A 22,056-nucleotide genomic window follows, 5' to 3' on the forward strand; every position below is an offset into this window, starting at 1 on the left:
CGTCCTTTCGTCGGACTGGGGAGGTGGTAGAAGTGAAAGCACTACGGTAGTGCCGGCGGTCTGTCGCAGACTAACGCCTGGCCACATCTGGGCAGAGCAATGGAGGCCGGGGCCAAGAATCTGGGCGGGCCTATGGGTGAGCCAATTTCTGACTGAGCCAATTAATGACTGAGCCAATTTATGACCGAGCCAATTCATGACTGCGCCAATTCATGACTGAGCCAATTCATGACTGAGCCAAAAAGACCGAGCCAATTCATGACTGCGCCAATTCATGACTGAGCCAATTCATGACTGAGCCAAAAAAGACCGAGCCAATTCATGACTGCGCCAAAAAGACCGAAGCAGACTGGGCCAATCTAGATGTCCGTGACACAGCCCTTGGACGCGTCCGTGACCAACTTGTAAAACTTGAACAACGTGCCGCGCTTGTACTTGGGCTCAGGGGCCACCCAGGCCTTTCTCCGCTCGGCCATGATGGCGTCGCTGACCAACAAGTCGATCTTGTTGCTCTCCGCGTCAATCACAATCTCGTCGCCGTCATGGACCAAGGCAATGGGGCCGCCCACCGCGGCCTCCGGCACCACGTGGCCTATCAAGAAGCCGTGCGAGCCGCCCGAGAAGCGGCCGTCCGTGATCATGGCCACGTCCTTGCCCAAGCCGTAGCCCATCAAGGCCGAGGAGGGCTTCAACATCTCGGGCATGCCGGGGCCGCCCTTGGGGCCCTCGTAGCGGATCACGGCCACGGTCTTCTCGCCCTTCCTGATCTCGCCCGCCTGCAAGGCCTGGATGAAGGCCTCCTCTTCGTCAAACACGCGCGCCTTGCCCTTGAAGTACGTGCCCTCCTTGCCGGTGATCTTGGCCACACACGAGCCGGGCGCCAACGAGCCCTTCAAGATCTGCAAGTGGCCCGTGCGCTTCAACGGGTTGGACAACGGGCGCACGATGTCCTGGCCCTTAGGCAAGCCGGGGAGCCGGTCCAAGTTCTCCTTGAGGGTCTTGCCGGTCACGGACATCTGCGAGCCGTCGAGCAAGCCCTCGGCCATCAACATCTTCATTACGGCGGGCGTGCCGCCCACGTACTGCAAGTCGGCCATCACGTACTTGCCCGAGGGCTTGAAGTCCGCCAACAACGGCGTGCTGTCGGAGATGCGCTGGAAGTCGTCCACGGTGATGTCGATGCCCACGGACGACGCGATGGCGATGATGTGCAACACCGCGTTGGTGGAGCCGCCCGTGGCGATGATGTACGTCATGGCGTTCTCGAACGCGCGCTTGGTCATGATGTCCTTGGGCTTCAAGTCCATGACCAACAAGTTCTTGACGGCCTCGCCCACCGAGGCGCACTCCGCGGCCTTTTCCTTGGACACCGCGGGCGCCGACGATGAGTACGGCAACGTCATGCCCATGACCTCGGACGCGGACGCCATGGTGTTGGCCGTGTACATGCCGCCGCACGCGCCCGCGCCCGGGCACGCGTTCTTGATCACGTCCACGCGCTGCTCGTTGGTGATCTGCTTGGACAAGTACTGGCCGTAGGACTGGAACGCGTTGATGAGGTCGATTTTGGCCGGGATTTCCGGCGTGGCGCCGCACAGCGGCGCGCCAGGGAGAATGGTGCCGCCGTACACCATGAGCGACGGGCGGTTGTGGCGGCCCATGGCCATGAGCACGCCGGGCATGTTCTTGTCGCACGACGGGATGGCCACGCTGCCGTCGTACATCTGCGCCATGATCAACGACTCGAACGAGTCCGCGATGATCTCGCGCGACTGCAACGAGTACTTCATGCCCTCCGTGCCGTTGGTGATGCCGTCCGACACGCCGATGGAGTTGAACTGCATGCCCTTCAACCCGGCCTTGTCGACCGACGCCGTGCACTGGTTGTTCAAGTCCATCAAGTGCATGTTGCAGGGGTTTCCGGACCACCACACGGACCCCACGCCGACCTGCGCCTTGGCCATGTCCTCGGACGTGAAGCCCGTGGCGTAGAGCATGGCCTGCGACGCGCCCTGCGACATGTCCTCGGTGACGATGGACGAGTACTTGTTCAACTTCTTCTGGAGCTGGCGGGCAGACACGCTGAACGCCCTGCTGCTGTGTGCGGCGGCAGACGCGTACCTGGAAACAGCCATTGTGGGTTTTCGTCTGTTTTGATGCGCAAAAGAGAGGTGTGGAAAAGCTGGCGAGAAGCAGGAGAGTGGTTTTTTGGGCCCAGCTCCGGCCGCTCGTTTTCGCGGCTGGCTCAACGGGGCGGTTCCGGCGGCGCGGGCGGGCGGCCCAATGGCGGTGCGAACGTTAGTCACAGGGCCGGGCTCGGAACCGCGCGCGCTGCTTGGGCCCTGCTCCAGGGCGAGGGGACCGGTGGGTTATTTCATGGCAGGCGGGAGGAAAAAATTGAGGGGATGGCTGAAGGGGTTTTGGTTGAGCAGCAGGTGGATTCCCGGTGGTCTTCTCATGTTTATTTCCTGAATGGGATGTTGGATTCTCGATTACTTATTAGCTGGATGCAGTTGGCTCGGTGCTACTCAACAATGGGCTGTAGTTGATGATTGAATGTAGTTGGATTCTCGGTTACTTAGTATTTGGATCCGCGGTGCTTCATGATAATTGAATGTAATTGGATTCTCGGTTACCTAATATTTGGATGTAGTTGGATTCTCGGTGTTACTTGATAATTGAATGTAATTGGATTCTCGGTTACTTAATATTTGGATGTAGTTGGATTCTCGGTGCTTCTTGATAATTGAATGTAATTGGATTCTCGGTTACTTAATATTTGGATCCGCGGTGCTTCTTGATGATTGAATGTAGTTGGATTCTCGGTTACTTAATTCGGTGTTACTTGATAATGAAATGAAGTTGGATTCCCGATGTCAATTAATATTGAATGGATCCTCGGTATTCCTCAAAAACCGGATGTGGTTGGCTCGGTGTTACTCAGTAATGAGTTGTAGTTGATGATTGAATGTAAGTGGATCCTCGCTGCTACTTGATAATGGATGTAGCTGGTTTCTCGATATTTCGAAATAAATCAAATGTAGTTAAATTCTCGGTGTTCCTCGCAGTATTGCGATTTATGAACTAAACCCAAAGTAGCCAAAAGGCTATAGCCAGAATACTTAAAAGCTAATCAGGTGTTGCATTTGAGTTATTGGGGCTTCGTATTGAAAAGAATAGGGTAGGCCGAGGGAGCCAGTGGTTTCAAGGGAAACCCATCTAGTCACTCATTGAACATTTTATTGAATATTGGAGAAGGATGTACTTGCCGGAGTGGTATCGAGTCGCTGGCTCACTAACGGACATTATAGATCAAGCGAGCTAATAATTGTTTAATAGCTGATGCAGAAAGCGAGTACGACAGACCGTACAGTTGCTTTGGGGATGGTTGGTGTCGGTAATTTATAGAAGCACTGAGTGCATAGATCAAGTGGGCCGATCGATCGACTGATTCACCGATTGACCGGTGATTTATGGAGTGGTTCATTCACAGTTTGAATGAAGATTCGACGCAATGACTGATATTTTGACGGGACAGTGGATTGAGTAATTGACGGTATGTCCGTGTACCTGGCTGTATATTATTGACTACGCGGATGGGGGAATAAGGGAGAAGTAAAAAAACTGGACGAATTGACGGAGATGAAGCGAACCCACCTAAGAGGCCTAGGCAGATGGTTGCGGGAGACTGAGGCAATTTGGTGGCGATGTCAAGAAGGAGCTTGATTAAAGTAGTGACTTGGGGTTGGGCTGGGAAAGCTGACTAAACACTAACAAAATACATAACTGAGGAAGCTTAGTAAACTATTCGAACCAAGGGTTCTATTTATTCCATTTGGAAATTTCATGAGGTTTTGAGTGGACAATGTAATTGAACAACCTTGTCAGCGATTGTAATTTAATCAAAACTCTTTGTCAACTAGCTAAATAATGATTAATTTCATTTAGTAAAGAGACTCGGGGATATTGTGAGTCAACCGACCAAGAAATTAATTGAGCTCCATACATAACTTCTCCCTGAGTACACCAAACCATCATTTCAAATGACCCAATCGATGTTTAGTACATCACCGAGATTCTCAAGGTATACAGTCAGAGATGCAGCAAGTCACAGAAGACTCTTGAGTCATTTTTAGTCCAGGTCGAGTCGACTACAGGAGACACTTCCTTGCATTATAATTATTTACGTAAACCGAAGCATACCAAGAGTGACTGCCCAAATCAGATAAACAACGTGGGTCCTCTTTTGGAACCACCAATTTGAGAAGCTACACTATTTTCATCATTATATTTCTCAATCAATTGGGGCTGTCAAATTAGAATAGGTTGATCGGGATTCTCCTTTGGGGATTTTGTGGGAACTCAATTTTACAGAGTATTCAATGTTTTGATTCAGTGCCTTAGCTGGGGAAGTTTATGCTGATTGAGAAGCCCATTGAACGACTTGGTATTGATCGAATGATTGGTTAAGTGCACTTCCCTGGGAAATTTGAGACTACTTGATATTTGACCTGGAAAGTGAATTAAAAGATCATTCCGTAAAACTACTTCCGAAAATCGGAGAGCTTAGCAATTGACTGGGAAAGCGACTGAATATTGATTGTGTAACTGACTGGATAATGATAAATCTGGTGGGGTGCTGATTAAAAACTGATCTAGAGTATTGCTCTGTTTCCATAAACACCGGTTTTTGAAGTAAGCTGTATTTCGTGAGAGGTCTGGTCCAATTTTGTCAGGCCCTGAGAAGCTTGAAGAGAGGAAAACCAAATATATTTTCTCTCAATACCTAAGAAAACCACCGAGAGACAGATAAATGCTGATTTTGGGTAGTCGTTGATCTCCTTTTCAAATGAAGTCAAGCCGCAATACTGCGGACTTTCTTGCCAAAAGATCCAACATTTCCCTTATGATACTTGTCTCGTTTAACAAATGTAATAATACTGATTTTGGCTGATTTCTAATAATGGAGATAATAGGAATGGACAAAGCCTCAGATTTAGTGCCCTGGATAAATGATCATGCGATTGAGACTCTAGTAAGTACTTTAATTGCAAAACTCAAAACAAGCCAAATGCAAAGCCCACCCCGCAAGTTGTGCTTTGGCTAGAGAGGCATTTAAATCTTATAAATCCAAAGGCTTTGGTTTGACTAGAAAGAGGTTTCAGAGGTGTTTTTCAGTCCACTTCCAAGTACCCAATCTCATTCCAGTATTTTGGAGCCATTCCAGAAATTCTGAAATACTAGACACCATATGTGTTCAGAAAACCATACATTGATATTTCCGACATCACATATCGTGCCACGATGAGTACTCCTTTAAATTTTCAGGTTATATCGGAATCTAGTGGCTCGTCTGCTCAAGGGTCTGACGGCTCATATAATCAAGGAAATAAAGCTCAAATACTTCAGTGTTCCTCGTGCGGATGATGATTCCAGCGATATATGGCCTCATATTAACTCGAATAAGCCTCCTTACTTTTTTTTGTCCGGCTTGTCCAAAAAGTGTGGGAAGTTGGATGTGATTCCGGATTCATCCTATTAATTGAGGGGCTGATCCGAAGGTGAGTGCGTGAGGCAAAGCTAGTAGAGATTTTCCCAATTCATGCACCCAAACCAGTCTGTTTTTTGCCGATTTTAAGGAGATAGCTTGGCAAGGCTTTTCTCGTTTCGGTAAAAGGTACGAAGCAAAATATATTGGCGTTGTGTATTTTTCCATGTTCTTTGAAGTGATTTCATATTTGCACTCCAACGGAATAGTACTTGTTATATTGCAATGCTTTGCTCACATTTTGGCAAATGTTAAGAATTGCTCAATAAGCAAGGTTTTTAGCTGCCTGATAGATCTCAAGATTCAATCCTCGTCATGTTTCTGTATGTCATGACAGCCATGTCCTTTTCGGGGAGACATTGAATGGCTTTGTCTTACTAGTGGGCAGCCCGAGAACGGCCCTTTCTGTCTTGCAGGATAAACACACCTTTCGTATCTTTGAATAAACTTTTTAACATGTATCTACAAATAAAAAAAAAGCCTATTTGTAACACGGCTCTTGCAGGATAAGACAGCAGCCGTGTTTTAGTAGCAATGCCAGCAGTTCCACGAGCTGCAAGCCAACACCATGGCTCGCTTATAAGTGACCACCGGAAGCCCTGCTCAGAACTTCGCCTAGAACGTATGATTTTAGTAAACGGTTGAGTTTTCGCAGGTCTGCCGGCCGCATTTCTTTTTCCACGGCCCCAAAAACCCAGCCGGTCCATACGGGGCCTAAACTAAGCCTATTGGCTTATGCGAGCTGACTCTTAATTGCTCACCGCGACGTGGTGTGGCATGAGCCAAGCACATTTGCAATTCCAGCGGATGCATGACAAAGGCCAGATTTATCTTCTCCGGCCATCACAAGATTTACTGCACCATTTTGGAACGTCGCCAGTCCAACGCCACACAAGCAAATATGGCGAAGGTGCGCCGGGCCTTATCAGAGGTGTCCTGACTAAGCGCAATGCACAGATGACATGTCTTGCGCGCTTCTACATTCGAAGAAAAAAGAACCCAGCCATATCAGTGCAAGAGAAAACACCCCATCTCTCATCACCCGCAATCTTCTTGCGTCATACCCCATTCACAACACCAAAGTCCCCAGCCCTAAAAAAAATGTGCCAATCCTGTGAGGCAGCCCTGCAGCCCGTTGAGCCCTCTGGTTTCACCAAAGTCAGCGAAGACTCGCACAGGCTGAGCGAGGCCATCAACTCCAATCCATATGGTCCCAACCCGGCAGACTTCCTCTCGAACGTGCTGAGCTTTGAGTTGATCGAGTCCACGTTAAGAGAGGGCGAGCAGTTCGCCAATGCGTTTTTCACCACGGAGACCAAGATCCAGATCGCCAAGGCCTTGGATGACTTTGGCGTGGAGTACATCGAGTTGACGTCGCCTGTGGCCTCCGAGCAGTCAAGACGCGACTGCGAGGCCATCTGCAAATTGGGGCTCAAGGCCAAGATCTTGACCCACATCCGCTGCCACATGGACGATGCCAAGGTGGCGGTGGAAACCGGCGTGGACGGCGTGGACGTGGTCATTGGCACGTCGCTGTTTTTGCGCGAGTTTTCCCACGGCAAGGACATGACGTACATTGCCAAGTCGGCCGTCGAGGTCATCGAGTTTGTCAAGCTGAAGGGCGTCGAGATCCGCTTCTCATCCGAAGACTCGTTCCGCTCGGACTTGGTGGACTTGCTCAATATATACAAGACCGTCGACAAGATCGGCGTCAACAGAGTCGGAATTGCCGACACCGTCGGCTGCGCCAACCCCAGACAGGTGTACGAGCTTGTGCGGACTTTGAAGTCCGTGGTCTCCTGCGATATCGAGTGCCACTTCCACAACGACACCGGCTGCGCCATTGCCAATGCGTACACTGCGTTGGAGGCGGGCGCCAAATTGATCGACGTGTCTGTTTTGGGCATTGGCGAGCGGAACGGCATCACGCCCTTGGGCGGCTTGATGGCCCGGATGATCGCCGCGGACAGGGCGCACGTGTTGCTGAAGTACAAGCTCCACAAGTTGAGGGATTTGGAGAACTTAGTAGCCGAGGCCGTGCAGGTGAACATTCCGTTCAACAACCCCATCACTGGGTTCTGTGCGTTCACACACAAGGCCGGCATCCACGCCAAGGCCATTCTTGCCAACCCCTCCACGTACGAGATCTTGAGCCCTTCGGACTTCGGCCTCACCAGGTATATCCACTTTGCCAACAGATTGACCGGCTGGAACGCGATCAAGTCTCGTGTTGACCAGTTGAATTTGCACTTGACTGACGAGCAGTGCAAGGAGGTCACGGATAAGATCAAGAAGTTGGGCGACGTGAGACAGTTGAACATCGACGATGTCGACTCTATCATCAAGGATTTCCACCAGAACGTGTCCATTCCCAGCTTGGACCCCGATGCTGTTGTGCTTGCCTAGGACAAGCTCTGCATCTAGTCACCAAGAATAATAAATAACCATGTTAAGAAACCACATGTGTCACCTACGTAGACTTGAACCACCGTGGCCCGTATCGAAAGGTACTCGAGGCCCTCTCACCTACTGGACGTGAACTTGGCTCTTCCTGCATTTTTCATTTTCATTCCCCATCCTCGTCGAACTGATCAGCCTCGTCCTCCATGTCCTCGTCGTCACTCGCTTCAGCTTGCACAGCATACTTTTTCCTTTGGAAGTCCTTGATGTGTGCCTTGTTCAACACATTGGCTATGTTCGAGAACGTCGATTTGCGCCTCTCACGTGTGCGTGACTGCTCCGCCGGAGAATGGCCAATGCTGCTTTCGTCCCCTTCAGCTCTTCTAAAGGTAGTCGAGCTTTCCTGCGGAGCATAGGGAATCTCAACATTGTCGCTGGAGTAATTTTCGTCAGAGAACTTCTCCTGGGAATGATACCTCAAACTAACCAATTTGTTAATCGCTTTCTCCACTTTAGCTGACACCATATAAGGCAATGGTAAGTCCCTAGATGCCCGGAACATAACGACATTGGCACAATGCTCATTCTCCAATCTGAAGAACATCCATATGAAGCGTCTCAATAGTTCAGCAAGCGCAATGCAGAAACTGGTTACGGCCAGCTGTTGGAGCTGCGTGGAGAAGAACGCGTAAAAGATCCACTGGAACCGCAACACCACGTTCACCACCATCGCCACGTAGTAATAAATAGGGTTCCCGTAAAATAAATTATCTCGAAGTAAGTAATTCTCCGAAGTAGTTTGGCCCAACGACCAGTCCATGACAATATCCCAAATGGAGCAGACGATCGAATTGACACACGCGAAGGTTATGAACGTGCTTCGAGCTGAGTTCGTCTGCTCAATTCTCCAGACACTGAGTAAACAATAGTAAATTGTGCTGATCGAGTACTTTGCCATATTAGCCAAATGCGGAAATGCATCCCCCGTGTCCATGTAACGGCGCATACACTGTAGAAAACGCCAGATCGACGGAAGCGTGGCGAGGAAGCCCATCAGCCGTGAGCTCCCGGATCCACAACGTTCGCTTGAATCAGGGATGATACCTCCGCCCAAAACATGCCTCCATTTGTCGGCATACAAGCAAATAAAGAACGAGAGATTGCTCATGCTATAAGTCAAGGAACAAAGAACATCGCCCATATAGAAGTCTTGGAACTCCACGGGATAAAACCCAGAACAGAAAAGCCTCCAGAGAGCTACTTGCAACCAGCGTCTACTGGCTGGATAGAGCTGCGCACCTGGCCAAAGAAAGATAGCGAGAACACAAAAAAGATAGATGAGGGGCCAGACTCTTCCCGGGAGCTTGTCGGGCCAGAAGTCCAGGAAGGAGAGCCACGCAAAGGAGCAAAGAAGGCCGAGGCCCACGCTAGGAAGGAGAAAAAACTGCCGGTAGTCTAATGTGTTTGCCAAGTTGAATTCGAAGATGAACTTGTAGTTGATCTTGAAGTGCGAGTAGGCGATGAAGTTGATACCAATGAGAAACATGCTCAAGTTAACCAAAAAAAATCCGCCCCAGATTTGCAACATGTATTTGCCTTCCAACAATGCGCGAGACAAAGTACGACTCAAAGCAATGAAGAGTCCGATCCCAAGAAAGGGGAGAGCAATTCCTGTGAAAAGACCTGACAGAAAAGATGCCTTATAGTACGATTCAGCCCGAATGTCGGAGTTATTATAGGCGTAGGTGGCACTTCTGAGCTTTTCCAAACCGCGCTTTCTGTCGTTTCTCTCACTATCGAAAAAGGTGAGGAAAATGTCCTCTACTCGAGTCAGAACCTGGTCCAAGGTCTCGCTAGTCTGGAAGTAGGACTCCTTGTCGACTTTGTCCATAAACGTGCCAGATATAGAGAGCCCTGTGGCTTTGTCGAATTTTTTGGTGATTTTACGGAAAGCAGTCCGGTTCATCGTGCGGTATGACCGAATCAAAGCAATTGACCGGTAATGCTCCACCAACGCATCCTTCAATTGTTTTCTGGCATAGTAGTACGGGACGCCAAAGCGCTTCTTGGTCACATAGTCTCTGCGGCGCTCACGGCGATCCTGGTGTTGCTGAGCGGCATGCTGAGGGTTCAGCGATATTTGCGCCGTGGCTTCAGATTGTGCTCTCCCCTTGATGGGCGGCAATACCTGGGCCGATTCCAAGCTGAAGACCAGCTCGTCATCAAACTCACTATCCAAAACCAACTGACCATTCCGGATCTGGTTTTCGCGGTAGTGGAGGTCGTATTCCGAGCTCCTCAGGGTCAGTTCTAGCAGATGGACGTCCGACTCGCTTTGAGGCAGGAGCTTGTCAAGAAATGCCACCGAGGGAAGCGAGGGAAGATTGTACCTCGAGAGAGGCCGCAACACAGATTTCAAGTAGATGGTCCACCGGGACAAAGTCACGTTCACGGGTTCTGTGATATGCTTGTTGTGCTCGGCCTCCACCATGTCGTTCGAGGCACGGAGCAACGTAGCCTTGTGTTCTTTCAAGAGAAAAAACTGGTCCTCAAGAAACAAGAACCGCGCGTAGATCTTTTGCTCTTTCCGCTTGTAGAAGCCGTCCACCATGAAAAGCTCGTGGTCTAGCCACTGCATGAAGTTTTGTTTCTCGTCTTGAAAAGCTTCACTGGGCGACTTGGAAAAACGCCGCATCAGGCTTTTGACAGATCCCTTGACGGAGCTGATGATTGGCAGCTTGGAATCGGATTTGACGCCTGTTTTTGGCGGAGCATAGAGAGACGTCTGCCGTGTTTCATCCTCGGACTCTGCATTTTTCCCGCGACTATCTAGACCTCTACTGTGGAGCTCCTGGTCGTTGGGAAGGCTTTCGGGATTTTCATGTGCCGAATCTGCCACATACGTTTCCTCAGCGTGTGTTGGATTGAGCAATGGCGTGATATCCGATGGGATTTGTGGCGCAAGCTGGTCCATAATGAGCGCTATAGACTTGATGCATTTCTTGCCATACTTGTAGTCAACATACTGTTCCTTCCACTCGGGAACAAGTCCGTCGCTTAGCGACTCGCCAAACTTCATGTTGTGTCGCCGGGTAATATGAGATCGTGAGTGCTAGTGAGCTGAAGAAGTGTAAAACAAACCTAGTCAATTTTTCGCGCGGAGGAACAAAAAAAGTTTGTTTGCGGTTCGGAGTCAATTAAATTCAATCCGGTGCGGGCCGACCTTGACCTTGTGGACCGGATCCAGTGGGCCCATGTTCGAGTTTGTGGGTGTGATTTTGAAATCCCGTGACTAGCGGACTGAGACCCTGGGTGTGCACACAGGACATTCATATCCGGTCAGGCGGAAGCCGCACGTGGCATCTCATGCGAGGCCAAACGCAATATGCAGATGCCTCGTGGCGAGTGAATACCGTGCGGGAATAAGTATGAAATAATTCTTCACGCATTGACGGCTGATCTCATGGGTTCGGAGCACAGGCGCGAGTTTACACTGTAATACAATGAAACTTCCATTTCGAAAACCCTGCACTGAATTAGCTATGGCGAACACAGCATTGCAGTAGATATGTTGACAACCTTGCGAACGCTTGTTTCATCATCGATGCTTCCACAATCCATGCGAAGAGCAGACATTGGCCTTGAATCAGACTCGAAGTGGCGCGGCTCTCTCAGACAGGATGTCACCTGTGCTCATGCAGCAGAGAGTCTCAAATGACTTTTCCAAGCTACAGTACCAGTTGAGTTCCTTCGACATAACATACTCTTAGTTTGCCTCTCTCACGACTCGTACCTGACATACAACGCATCTATAAAGTGTCGGTGCTTAATGCCCGGGCTTTTCGCCGCCCTAAAGCCGTCGACCGCCTCTCGAACGCTCCACCCGAGTCTTTCAATCAAGTAGCAGCAGATGAGAAACCCAGTGCGGTTGAACCCGTAGTGGCAGTGAACAGAGATAAGCGGATTCACCACTTCCGTGGATGCCAAAATGTCGTCTATGAGCTGTATGAACCGCCTCACCGCGCTTTGGTCCGGTGCCACTTTTGACACTGTGGCACATTTATAATACTTGATGTGCTTGAAAGATTTCGATGAGTACGGTGGAATGTCTGCGGAGATATCCACAATGGCAATGAGCGTGCCTTCTACCTTGACGCCTTCTTCAAGAACACCGCCGGCCTCATAGAAGATCCGTTCAATCTGTTGGGGGGAATGTTTCTGGTCCTCTTCGCGTAAGGTTTTCATGCCTAGAAGTGGAGCTACGTCGGAGCCGTTTTTGCGCGTGATGTTGAATGAGATGCTTTGAGTTTTGAGCCACTTGAGCTCGTTTTTTAAACCCCACTTGTCGCCCGAGATATCAGCCTTCAACTTTAGCACCCATGCGGGCGACAAGTGGAGGCGCTCAGGGAATTTCAGCTCCAAATGGTCCAATATGATGCCACTGATGAATTCCGGCTTGGCGAGGAGCACGGAATGACCTGCATTCTTGACCATAGTCGTCTGGACGACCTTTCTGCCCCAATGGCTCAAAAGAACCGCACTGACATCGTCGAGAATCGACACTGGTGTCACGGTGTCCTCGAGTCCGCCTATCAAGAGCGTCTTTTCGTAAGCACGTGGGTCGCTGGGGTTGTCGTTAAAGCGAGAGACTGCGTCTATGAGCTCCAGGTATTTGCACGCAGAAAACCCGTTCACGTATCGCAAGAGCACGCGAGTGTCGATGTCCAAGTTCCACCGGAACTGGCGGAGCCTCATGTAGAAGCTGCTGTCGCGTGGAAGCTGGCGAATCACGCTTTTGCTGGCGAGCCCTTCGAGCCGATCCCAAACGCGGAACCAGTCGAGCAAAAATGGGAATTGGGTGAAGAACAGAAGGAGCCAGAGGGGCCTGTGTTTGCGTGTGGTAGTGGGTGGGTTTGCGGCGATATCGTCGGCGAACTTAGGTGGCGAGAGAAGCACGAGGCCTTCCACACGTGCACGGTCTAGGCTGCGAGCTACCTTCACCAGCAAGTGCGTGCCCATGGAATGGCCCACGAGGATGAGCTTCTTGTCTGCTGGAATGTGCTGGCGCACAAATTCGACAATGATCCGGGCAATGTTCTCCGAGGAGAAGTCCAGCCACAGCATGCTGCGCACCGAGGCCGCGATGGCTGCCTGGTCCTCGGGCGCAAGCAGACAGTACTGCGTGGGCGTGAGCCGCGAGTCGCCAAAGCCGGGCAAGTCCAAGGCGTAAATCTCCAGGCACTGCAGAAGCAAGCCCATGACGGGCTCGAACTGCGACATCTGGCCGCCCATGCCGTGGACAAAAAGCACCACCGGCAGCTCTGCGACCTCGCGCGCCATTGCTGCGGAAAGCGGGCTGGCTTTAGCAAAGCCCACGAGTGGGTGTGGCGCATGGAGCGTGTGCAAGGTCACGGTGTCAACCGACAACGATGCCACGCTGGCGAGGTTGACAGTGGCGACACGCGAGTACTTCGCCACAAAGGCACAGTCGTTGCGTTCAGAGGCCACGACTGCGTGCTCAAATGCATTGGGCACACGGCCGAGGACGGTCTTTAGGAACGCCCAGGTTTTCTTCCAGAGAGTGCTGGTGGCTGCGAGCTGGTGGCGGTCCAAGGCCCGGAGGCCCGCCTCAGAGACCACGGTTGGGGGCTCGGGCGTGGGCGGGGCGGTTTTTTCGAGCAGCGTCATGGCGGTGGGGGGCGTCGCGATATGTGTGAGATTCCACGCTGGGACCCTGTGTTTTTTTTTTTGTGTTTTGATGGAAACTGCGGAACTGGCACTCTGGGTGTGTTTCGAGAGGTGCTGGGCACGGGCCGTGTTTGGAGCCCAGCGCGCGAGTGATGTAGGGCCGCGAGTAGTTTGGTGCCGCGTATTATAGGGCCGCAAGGGAGTATGGGGCCACGAATCCTAGCGCCGCGGCCATAGGGCCGGCATGGCGCACCCGAAGAAATGGAGCGAGCATCGGTCCGCGCGACTCGGCTCACGTGACTTGGGGCGAAAAAGGCCGGGGCATATGGGCTGCAAATCTGGCCCCCCGGCGCGTAGACGGGTCTGCTCCTTGGACCCAGAATCATAAGCTCCACCCAATATGAATCAAAAACTCGACGTGAAACTAGCCATGGAACAAGCTGCGTTTCTAGGGCCCACTTTTTCAGGATTTGGGCATCGTCTACATTCTGTTCAGTCTTTTTCGACGAGAAGTACTTGTTCATTTTGACCGCGCGGGTTTTCAGGTCACCGCCCCAGGGGTCGTGTCCCGACCAAAACAGGCGTTTCGTGGAGTGCTGGCCCAACTGGTCCCAGCGCGCATGGGCTGCAAATTTCTGGCTCTAAAGGGCGGCTCTAAAATAGACAAGATGGATCTGAAAGAACCACGGCCTTCTTCTGCAAAACACCGATTTTCTCGGAAAAGAAGGATTCATCCCTGGCTTTGAATGTGTCCTCTTTTTTGTGCGTGTGCATTTCTCTTGAATCTTTGGTAATTAGGGCTGGCTCTAAGTTCTGGTGCTAAGTGTTGCCGAGAAGGGGCACTGTAAACACAAGGCTCGAGTTTTGTAGGGCGCCAGAAGCAGGAGATCAAAGGGGTTTTTTTTGATTTCGCGTCAATTGGCTGTCTGCCTAGGGCTTGTAAAGAGAGTGAAGAAAAAGAGCGCAAGTGCAGCGGAATGACTGGCGAGCAAACAACGGTAGGAGCGCTGAAGATACATGAGACAACCAGGCGAAGCAGAAAAGAGACAAGAGATGAGATGAGGGAAGAGATAAAGAGGAGGAGGCAAAAAGAAGGAGGCAAGATAAGATAAAGGAAGCAAGATGAAGTAAGAGATAGGATGAAGGAAGAGACAGGATGAAGGAAGAGACAAGATGAAGAAGGAGACAAGATTAAGGAAGAGACAAGAGAAAGAAAGATACAAGATTAAGGAAGAGAAATTTTCAAAGCAAGAGATTGTCAAGCGAAGAGACATAGTAAAGGAAGAGACAAAAAGAAAGTGATATGATAAAGGAAGAGACGAGATCAGATGAAGAAGGAAACAAGATCAGATGAAGGAAGTGACAAGATGAATGAAGAGACAAGATAAAGTAAGAGCCAAGCATAAAGTAAGAGACATGATGGGGAAAGAGACAAAATGAAGAGGGAGACATGACTAAAGGAAGAGAAATTATTCAAGAATGTGAAAAAAGAGGAAAACATGATAACGAAAGAGACATGATAAAGGAAGTGACAAAAAAGCAAGAGTCAAACATAAAGTAAGAGATATGATGGGGGAAGAGACAAGATGAAAGAGAAGATAAGATGAAGTAAAAGACTTAATTGAAGGAAGAGACATCATCAAAGGAAGAGCCAAACACAAGAAACAGACATACACAAGAAACAGACAAAGACAAAAAACAGACAAACAAAAAACCAGACAGACACAAAGCCAGAAAAACACAAAAAACAGACAAACACTAAAAACAGACAGGAAAGCCCGATGTCGAAATCGTGCCTCCAGTCTCTTCACTGCTGCCCTGGCCCTGGGCCCGCGCCCTCCATGGCACCGCCTGCGGCTATGCGCGCACCAGGCCCGGCGCCCGAGCCTCGTCTATACCGAGCCGTCAAGACCTGGCCGTTTTCCACCAGCCCGTCACCCCCTGCCTGCCCGCTCGATACCCCTCAAAGCAGGCGTCTTGCATCCACAGAAGCACACCGGCCAACCGAGCCCCTTTCTGGACACCAAAAAAGACCCCACTTCCGCAGCCCTCCTCATGCTAGGCAAATCAGAGCCCGCCAAGCTGCGCAGCCTGTCGCCACAAAGCCCCAGCTCCTCGGAAGAGGACTTTGAAAACTCGCTCGACTCCGCGCTTCGTCTGGCATCATCCAGCTACTTCCACTGGGCCGGCCGCCGCAGCTCGCTGGCGGCGTCCCTGCGCCTGGGATCCGGGATCCTGCTAGCGACGCTCCAGGCGACCCGAGAAAACGGCCTGCAGCCGACCCTTTTCGCCGACGACGACGCAAGGCTCAGCCACGGCTGGGACTCTGACGGAGCATCGCTCCTTGGTGAAACTGCCGCCCCCAGCCGCCCCAGCTACCACCTTGGAACTCGCATATCCCCAGCCCCCGGAACCGGCCGCGTGGCCACACGCTACGCGCCCGTATCCGTGACCCGCCGGCTCCGTGCGCTCTTGCGCTCACTGCTCGGGCTCTACCGGTTTGTGCGCAGCGAGTTCTCGCGGGAATGGCGGCAACAAGCGGACCTCCAGCGTCACGCCGAGCTCCAACAGCAGCACGAATACTCCCAGGACGAGTCCCACGAGACAGGCGCCGCGGGCGCCGAGCGGCTCGTGCTGCCGCGGAATGCGCGGCAGAAGGCCTTGGTGCTGAACGCGGTGCTGAACGCAAAGTACAACCCGGTGACGTTCGTGCCGGTGATTCTCTACGAGCAGTTCAAGTTCTTCTTTAACTTGTACTTCTTGCTCGTGGCCCTCTCGCAGGCGGTGCCGCAGTTGCGCATCGGCTACTTGTCGTCGTACATCGTGCCGTTGGCGTTCGTGTTACTCGTGACCATGTTGAAGGAGGCCGGCGATGACATCGCGCGCCGCCGCCGTGACATCGAGCAGAACAACGAGCAGTACGAGGTCTTGAACCGCTCCTTCTCCTTGGGCCTGGATGTGGCGAGCGTGCCCCTGAAGAACTTAAAGGTCGGCGACTTGGTACGCCTCCACAAGGATATGCGCGTGCCCGCGGACTTGGTGCTTCTCCACTCTTCTGACCCCAACGGCGAGGCTTTCATCAAGACAGACCAGTTGGACGGCGAGACTGACTGGAAGCTCCGTGTCGCGTGTCCTGCCACACAGAAGGCCGCCGACTCTGCGCGCCTCGTCGACAACGTGTCGCTCGTCGTAGCCCCGCCGACAAAGTCCATCCACAGCTTCCAGGGCAAGTTGGTGTACCGCGACTCTTCTGGGATCGAGAGCACCGTGCCATTGACCGTGGACCAGACGCTCTGGGCAAACACGGTGCTCGCCTCTGGGACCGCCGTCGGCATTGTCGTGTACACCGGAATCGAGACTCGCCAGCTGCTCAACACAACCATGTCCGGCGTAAAAACGGGGCTTCTCGAGATTGAGATTAATAGCATCTCGAAGATTCTATGTGTCACGGTATTTATTCTTTCGGTGGCGCTCGTCCTTGCCCAGGGGTTCCCACCGAGCGGCACGTGGTACATCGATATCTTGCGTTTCCTTATCTTGTTTTCCACAATCATTCCTGTATCGCTCAGGGTCAACCTTGACTTGGCAAAGTCCGTCTACGCATCGCAGATCCAAAAGGACGCCGACATTCCGGGCACGGTTGTCAGAACTTCCACCATCCCTGAGGACTTGGGGAGAATCGAATACTTACTCAGTGATAAGACAGGTACGCTCACACAGAACGACATGGAGATGAAAAAGTTGCATTTGGGGGCGGTCTGCTACGCGGGCGAAACCTTGGACATCGTTGCCGAAAACGTCGGCAAATTGCTTTTAAGTGAGCTGACAGGCTCGTCTTTGAAGCGCAGAGACTTGGCTACAAAAGTTTGTGATTTTGCACTAGTGCTTGCTTTATGCCATAATGTGACGCCCTCTGAGGAAGACGGTGCGATTTCATACCAAGCAGCCTCACCCGATGAAATTGCTATTGTCAAATTCTGCGAGCAGATCGGACTCAAATTACTAAAAAGAGACAGACACTCCATTACGCTTCTACACTCAGCCACGTCCCAAGAATTGCATTTCGACATCTTATACAATTTCCCATTCAACTCCGACACCAAAAGAATGGGCATCGTAGTTAAGGATGTACAGAAAGATGAGGTCTGGTTTATGGAAAAAGGCGCCGATACTGTGATGACAAAGATTGTCAACAGCTCTGACTGGTTGGATGAGGAGACTTCAAATATGGCCCGCGAGGGTTTGCGCACTCTCGTTATTGGCCGCAAAAGATTGAGTGTTTCTGGTTTTCAAGAGTTTGCTAACGAGTACGAAAAGGCATCTTTGTCGATGCATGAACGTGACGTGAATATGCAAAGGACTGTTGCACAATACCTCGAGACAAATGTCGAGCTTCTTGGGCTCACTGGTGTCGAGGACAAGTTACAGAAGAACGTCAAGACGTCTATCGAACTCTTGAGAAACGCAGGTGTAAAAATTTGGATGTTGACTGGAGACAAAGTCGAAACCGCCAAGTGTGTGGCAATCAGCGCCAAATTAATTTCGAGGGGTCAGTTTGTTCACCAAATCACCAAGGTGACCAACCCAGACATGGCCATGAGCCATCTTGACCAAATCACAAATACGTCAAACTCAGTCTTGTTGATAGACGGTGAGTCATTGGCGGTGTTTATGAAGTATTTCAGCAAGGAATTCTTCGACATGTGTATCTTGCTTCCTGCCGTCATCGCTTGTCGCTGCACGCCTCAACAAAAGGCCGACATAGCGTTGGCGATCAAGAAAGCAACAGGCAAGAGGGTATGCTGCATTGGAGATGGAGGAAATGATGTGAGTATGATTCAGTGCGCCGACGTGGGAGTCGGAATTGTTGGCAAAGAAGGAAAACAAGCCTCCCTTTCTGCTGATTTCAGTATTGATCAGTTTCACTTCTTGCTGAAACTTTTGCTATGGCATGGAAGAAATTCTTACAAGAGGTCTGCAAAGTTAGCGCAGTTCATCATTCACAGAGGATTGATTATTTCTGTTGCACAAGCCATCTATTCGATATCGTCCAGCTTTGAGCCTCTTGCCTTGTATCAAGGATGGCTCATGGTCGGCTACAGTACTCTTTACACAATGGCACCAGTGTTTTCCTTGACGCTTGACCAGGACGTCGACGTGAGACTCACGAAGTTATACCCCGAATTGTACAAAGAGCTTACTTTGGGCAAGTCCTTGTCATATAAAAGCTTCTTCATGTGGGTGGCGATCTCGCTCTTTCAGGGTAGTGTGATCCAATTGCTTTCGCAGGCATTCCAGACTTTGGATGAAGAGAAGTTCAAAGCCATGGTCAGCATTTCATTCACAACGTTGATTCTTAATGAGTTGGTTATGGTGGCATTCACGATTCGCACGTGGAACAAGATGATGTTCAGTACCATAGTCATCACATTCATGATTTACGTGTTGCTGGTTCCGTTTTTGGATGAATACTTCGATCTGGATTATATCACGTCCGTGTCATTTTGTTGGCAAGCAATGATCGTTCTCGTCACGAGCCTTCTTCCTGTTTGGCTCTTGAGAACATTGAACCGGAAATTGAGGCCCCCCTCGTATGCGAAAGTCCAACAGCATTAGGGCTATTGTCGAAATTGAATGGTGCAAAATTCTCACAACCAAGAGCAAACTCCGATGACCGGAGCTGAATTGAAGGCGGTGTTTGCGCGATTCACGCAAAACAGAGCTTGGCCCAGGAAATGAATGCTGGGATACAGGCTATACGAAAACAAGCGCCCAGACGTGTCCCAACAAGTGAGGACGCGCGCGCCGGTGGCACTGCGGTTATCCCCAACGGCGCAGTTATGCAGATAACCACTGATTCCTCACGCGATCCTACTAAAAAAAGAACAACTAAAAAAAGAACAAAGCAATTCGAGGGAGCCCCAAACACAATAGTTCTTGGGCAAAATTCTTGATAGGTGGATGGTTTGCACGCGCGGGGCATTTCATTGGGGTGCCGTTCACGCACGATTGAGATCTGATGCGTTAAAGCGTAAACCACATTCCCCGCGATTTCGCCGGGCTTATTGTTTTTCCTTCATCTGCCAAATACGCAGCCCCCCTTATCTAAACCATTTGATGCGCTCACCCGAGGAGCAGCCCAGGGAAAACAAATGCGCCCAAGGGTGGAGATGACTCTGCTGTCGGCTGTCATATTTCGCACGCCAGCTTGGAAAGTTCCCAGGAACGCAGGAAAAAGAAGAAACCCGTATGGCGCAGCGGGACCCAGCCCAAACGGCTATACGAGGCGAGCCTCAGACCATGAGGTCTCCTGCACAGCGCTCCTGTCCAAAGAAGAAAAGAGGAAAGGGTTACTGCGGCTGCGACAAGGAGTGCATATTTGCGATCATGTAATAGTGGCACGATTTTCCCAGGCGACCATAAAAGCCCGGGGTAAACCGCTGCAAATACTGCCGGTCCGCTCAAAAACCACCGCCCTCTCATCGCCACTTCTGTTGGTTCCATCGCTTGCTCAAAGACACACCCAGCCTTCCAATACTCGCTAATGTACGCCGCCGTCACGTCGAAAACCTCCGTGCTCACCCTTGGGTATTTGACGGTGTCCACAATGGTGCCTTTTGTCTTGTCGTACAAGGAGACACAAGGCAACTCCGTGTACACGAAAGGATACATCAGCAGCAGATCCTTGTTCAACAAAATCTAAGTGGACCACCCGCGCTGCCCAAAGAATAATATTAGATAGCATGGCACAGAGACCGTGTTTCTTCGGGAAGGATACGCCTGCGGATATCCGAGGGGGGCCGGCTGGCCAATGGTAGTTACGCTGGATGTGCTACATATAATAATACGAAAATTGCTATCTTCTTGCAGTGGCTGGCGGGGGAAGGGAGGGTACGCCGGATGGACCGTGGCCGACAGGTTTCTTGTGGACCAGTGTCTGGAACACGACCAAAGGTCTGTCGAAAGACAAGAGCCCGCCCACATATGCTTGGCTCGCCGCATCCCGCTTCCCCGCTGGCTACACGCTCGCGTAGACCGTAGAACTCCGCTCGATTGCCTCGTTTGGAAGAAGACCTATTTGCTATGTACACGGGTCCCTCACTTGTTCCACGCAGCGTTCTTCAACAAATCCAGGACGCTCTTGACGCCCGCCACGACGTCGTAAATGGTCCGCTTGTCGTCCATGCTCAAACTACCGTTCGACATCAAGCCACGGCACGTGTCCTGCTCTGCAGGCGTGGCGTCCTTGGGCACCGACAAGGAATCCGCCTCGCCCCGGACCACCTTCCGGATGCGCTCGCTGAAATGCTCCGCGTCCACCTCCAAGTTCCAGTCTTTCTGCAAGAGGAACCTGTTTCCGGAGAATCCCTCATCGATGTTGTCGATGATCGACCGGGGCAACTTGTACGGGTAATGCGACTCGAGCAAGCACTCCTTGGCCACGGCGGCAACACGTGACGACGTGCACACCGCCAACTTGGCGGGCCTGCCGTGCAAAAACACGTCTCCACTGAGCGTGGGCTTGAGCGCCGCGGCCTTCAATTTCTTGGGCACGATGCTGGCCGGCTTGACGAAGTTCCTTGCTTTTTGGGCCCCGGGGTTCCTGCGGCCATCCGCAGGCCTGTTGCCGCCCTGTCTGCGGTCGCCTGGCTGCATGTTTCGTTGCTGGGGTCTTCCTTGCGAGTATGCGGCGGGCTTTTCGCCCCTGAACGGCGGTTTTTCGCCCCTGAACGCCTGGTTTTGGCCCTGTCTGGGCCCTGGCGGGCGGGCGTCTCTGGCGCCTCCCCGGAAGTTCTTTTCGTCCATGAGCTTGAACATATTGGAGCTCAAAGGGTGATCTTTGACCACGATTTTGGCCCTCGGTGGGGCCCTGGTGTATTTCTTGGGGGCCAGGGGCATTTTCTGCTTTTTCGGCGGGTCTGCGGCGGCCGGCGCTTTCCTGCTGCTTGGCTGGCGGTGCTCCGTCGGACGCAGAGCCAGCTGGGCGATTTTCTCCGATTTCATGTTGATCGTGTCGATTCTTTTCATCAAGTCGGACAAGAAGCCGGACGAGCCGGCGGGGCCGCCCAAGGTCGAGTAGCCGCGCACACTGGCTGTTTTCCCGAGCGTCCATGAACGCAATGCTGGCAACATGGTGGGAATTTTAGGGGGGTGCCGGTGCCTTTTGGAGTGGGGTTTGGGTCTCTGCTTGGAGATATGCCCGATGTGCCGGTGGACTTTGCGGGCGAGACACGACCTTTTTTTTTCGCTGCCTGATTCGCACCTCGCGCGTGCAGGCTCGGAGGATGGAGGAGGATGGATGTGATGATTATGCAGTGAGTGTAGCTGTGAACCATGTGGATGTATTTCATGATCCATGCAGTGGACGGGTGTAGTGGACGAATGTCATGTATGGACGTAAGAAGGACGAAATAAAAGGG

At 51.6% G+C, this 22,056-nt stretch overlaps 8 protein-coding genes across 8 annotated transcripts; 3 read left to right on the plus strand and 5 right to left on the minus strand.

Annotated features, from left to right (window-relative positions):
- Nucleotides 1-359: 359 nt before the first annotated feature.
- ILV3 (dihydroxy-acid dehydratase) lies at nucleotides 360-2,135 on the minus strand (the record flags this gene model as incomplete). Its single annotated transcript, XM_018857026.1, has 1 exon — nucleotides 360-2,135. The coding sequence occupies one exon, from the start codon at nucleotides 2,133-2,135 to the stop codon at nucleotides 360-362; it is 1,776 nt and encodes a 591-aa protein (XP_018713589.1).
- Nucleotides 2,136-6,649: 4,514 nt separating this feature from the next.
- METBIDRAFT_76196 (homocitrate synthase) lies at nucleotides 6,650-7,954 on the plus strand (the record flags this gene model as incomplete). The annotated part of the gene is made up of 1 exon (XM_018858490.1): nucleotides 6,650-7,954. The coding sequence occupies one exon, from the start codon at nucleotides 6,650-6,652 to the stop codon at nucleotides 7,952-7,954; it is 1,305 nt and encodes a 434-aa protein (XP_018713590.1).
- A 3,443-nt stretch (nucleotides 7,955-11,397) lies between these two features.
- Nucleotides 11,398-14,065, minus strand: METBIDRAFT_29642 (triacylglycerol lipase). Its single transcript, XM_018855452.1, has one exon. The coding sequence runs from the start codon at nucleotides 13,634-13,636 to the stop codon at nucleotides 11,729-11,731; it is 1,908 nt and encodes a 635-aa protein (XP_018713591.1). The 5' UTR covers nucleotides 13,637-14,065; the 3' UTR covers nucleotides 11,398-11,728.
- A 435-nt stretch (nucleotides 14,066-14,500) lies between these two features.
- On the minus strand, nucleotides 14,501-15,008 carry METBIDRAFT_99060 (uncharacterized protein). Its single transcript, XM_018859484.1, has one exon. It carries the CDS (start codon nucleotides 14,908-14,910, stop codon nucleotides 14,551-14,553), a length of 360 nt encoding a protein of 119 aa, XP_018713592.1. The 5' UTR covers nucleotides 14,911-15,008; the 3' UTR covers nucleotides 14,501-14,550.
- A 78-nt stretch (nucleotides 15,009-15,086) lies between these two features.
- On the plus strand, nucleotides 15,087-19,298 carry METBIDRAFT_228330 (putative aminophospholipid-translocating P4-type ATPase; the record flags this gene model as incomplete). The annotated part of the gene is made up of 2 exons (XM_018855202.1): nucleotides 15,087-15,193; nucleotides 15,388-19,298. The coding sequence occupies 2 exons, from the start codon at nucleotides 15,087-15,089 to the stop codon at nucleotides 19,250-19,252; spliced, it is 3,972 nt and encodes a 1,323-aa protein (XP_018713593.1). The 3' UTR covers nucleotides 19,253-19,298.
- On the minus strand, nucleotides 19,298-19,722 carry METBIDRAFT_99069 (uncharacterized protein). Its single transcript, XM_018859485.1, has one exon. The coding sequence runs from the start codon at nucleotides 19,617-19,619 to the stop codon at nucleotides 19,344-19,346; it is 276 nt and encodes a 91-aa protein (XP_018713594.1). The 5' UTR covers nucleotides 19,620-19,722; the 3' UTR covers nucleotides 19,298-19,343.
- A 446-nt stretch (nucleotides 19,723-20,168) lies between these two features.
- On the plus strand, nucleotides 20,169-20,339 carry METBIDRAFT_36621 (uncharacterized protein; the record flags this gene model as incomplete). Its single annotated transcript, XM_018856764.1, has 1 exon — nucleotides 20,169-20,339. A coding segment is annotated over one exon (171 nt), but the record flags the coding sequence as incomplete, so codon positions are not given.
- Nucleotides 20,340-20,734: 395 nt separating this feature from the next.
- METBIDRAFT_36402 (uncharacterized protein) lies at nucleotides 20,735-21,769 on the minus strand (the record flags this gene model as incomplete). Its single annotated transcript, XM_018856735.1, has 1 exon — nucleotides 20,735-21,769. The coding sequence occupies one exon, from the start codon at nucleotides 21,767-21,769 to the stop codon at nucleotides 20,735-20,737; it is 1,035 nt and encodes a 344-aa protein (XP_018713596.1).
- Nucleotides 21,770-22,056: the final 287 nt, after the last annotated feature.

This window comes from Metschnikowia bicuspidata (genome assembly GCF_001664035.1).
Source record: "Metschnikowia bicuspidata var. bicuspidata NRRL YB-4993 chromosome Unknown METBIscaffold_1, whole genome shotgun sequence".
Lineage (NCBI taxonomy): Eukaryota > Fungi > Ascomycota > Pichiomycetes > Serinales > Metschnikowiaceae > Metschnikowia > Metschnikowia bicuspidata.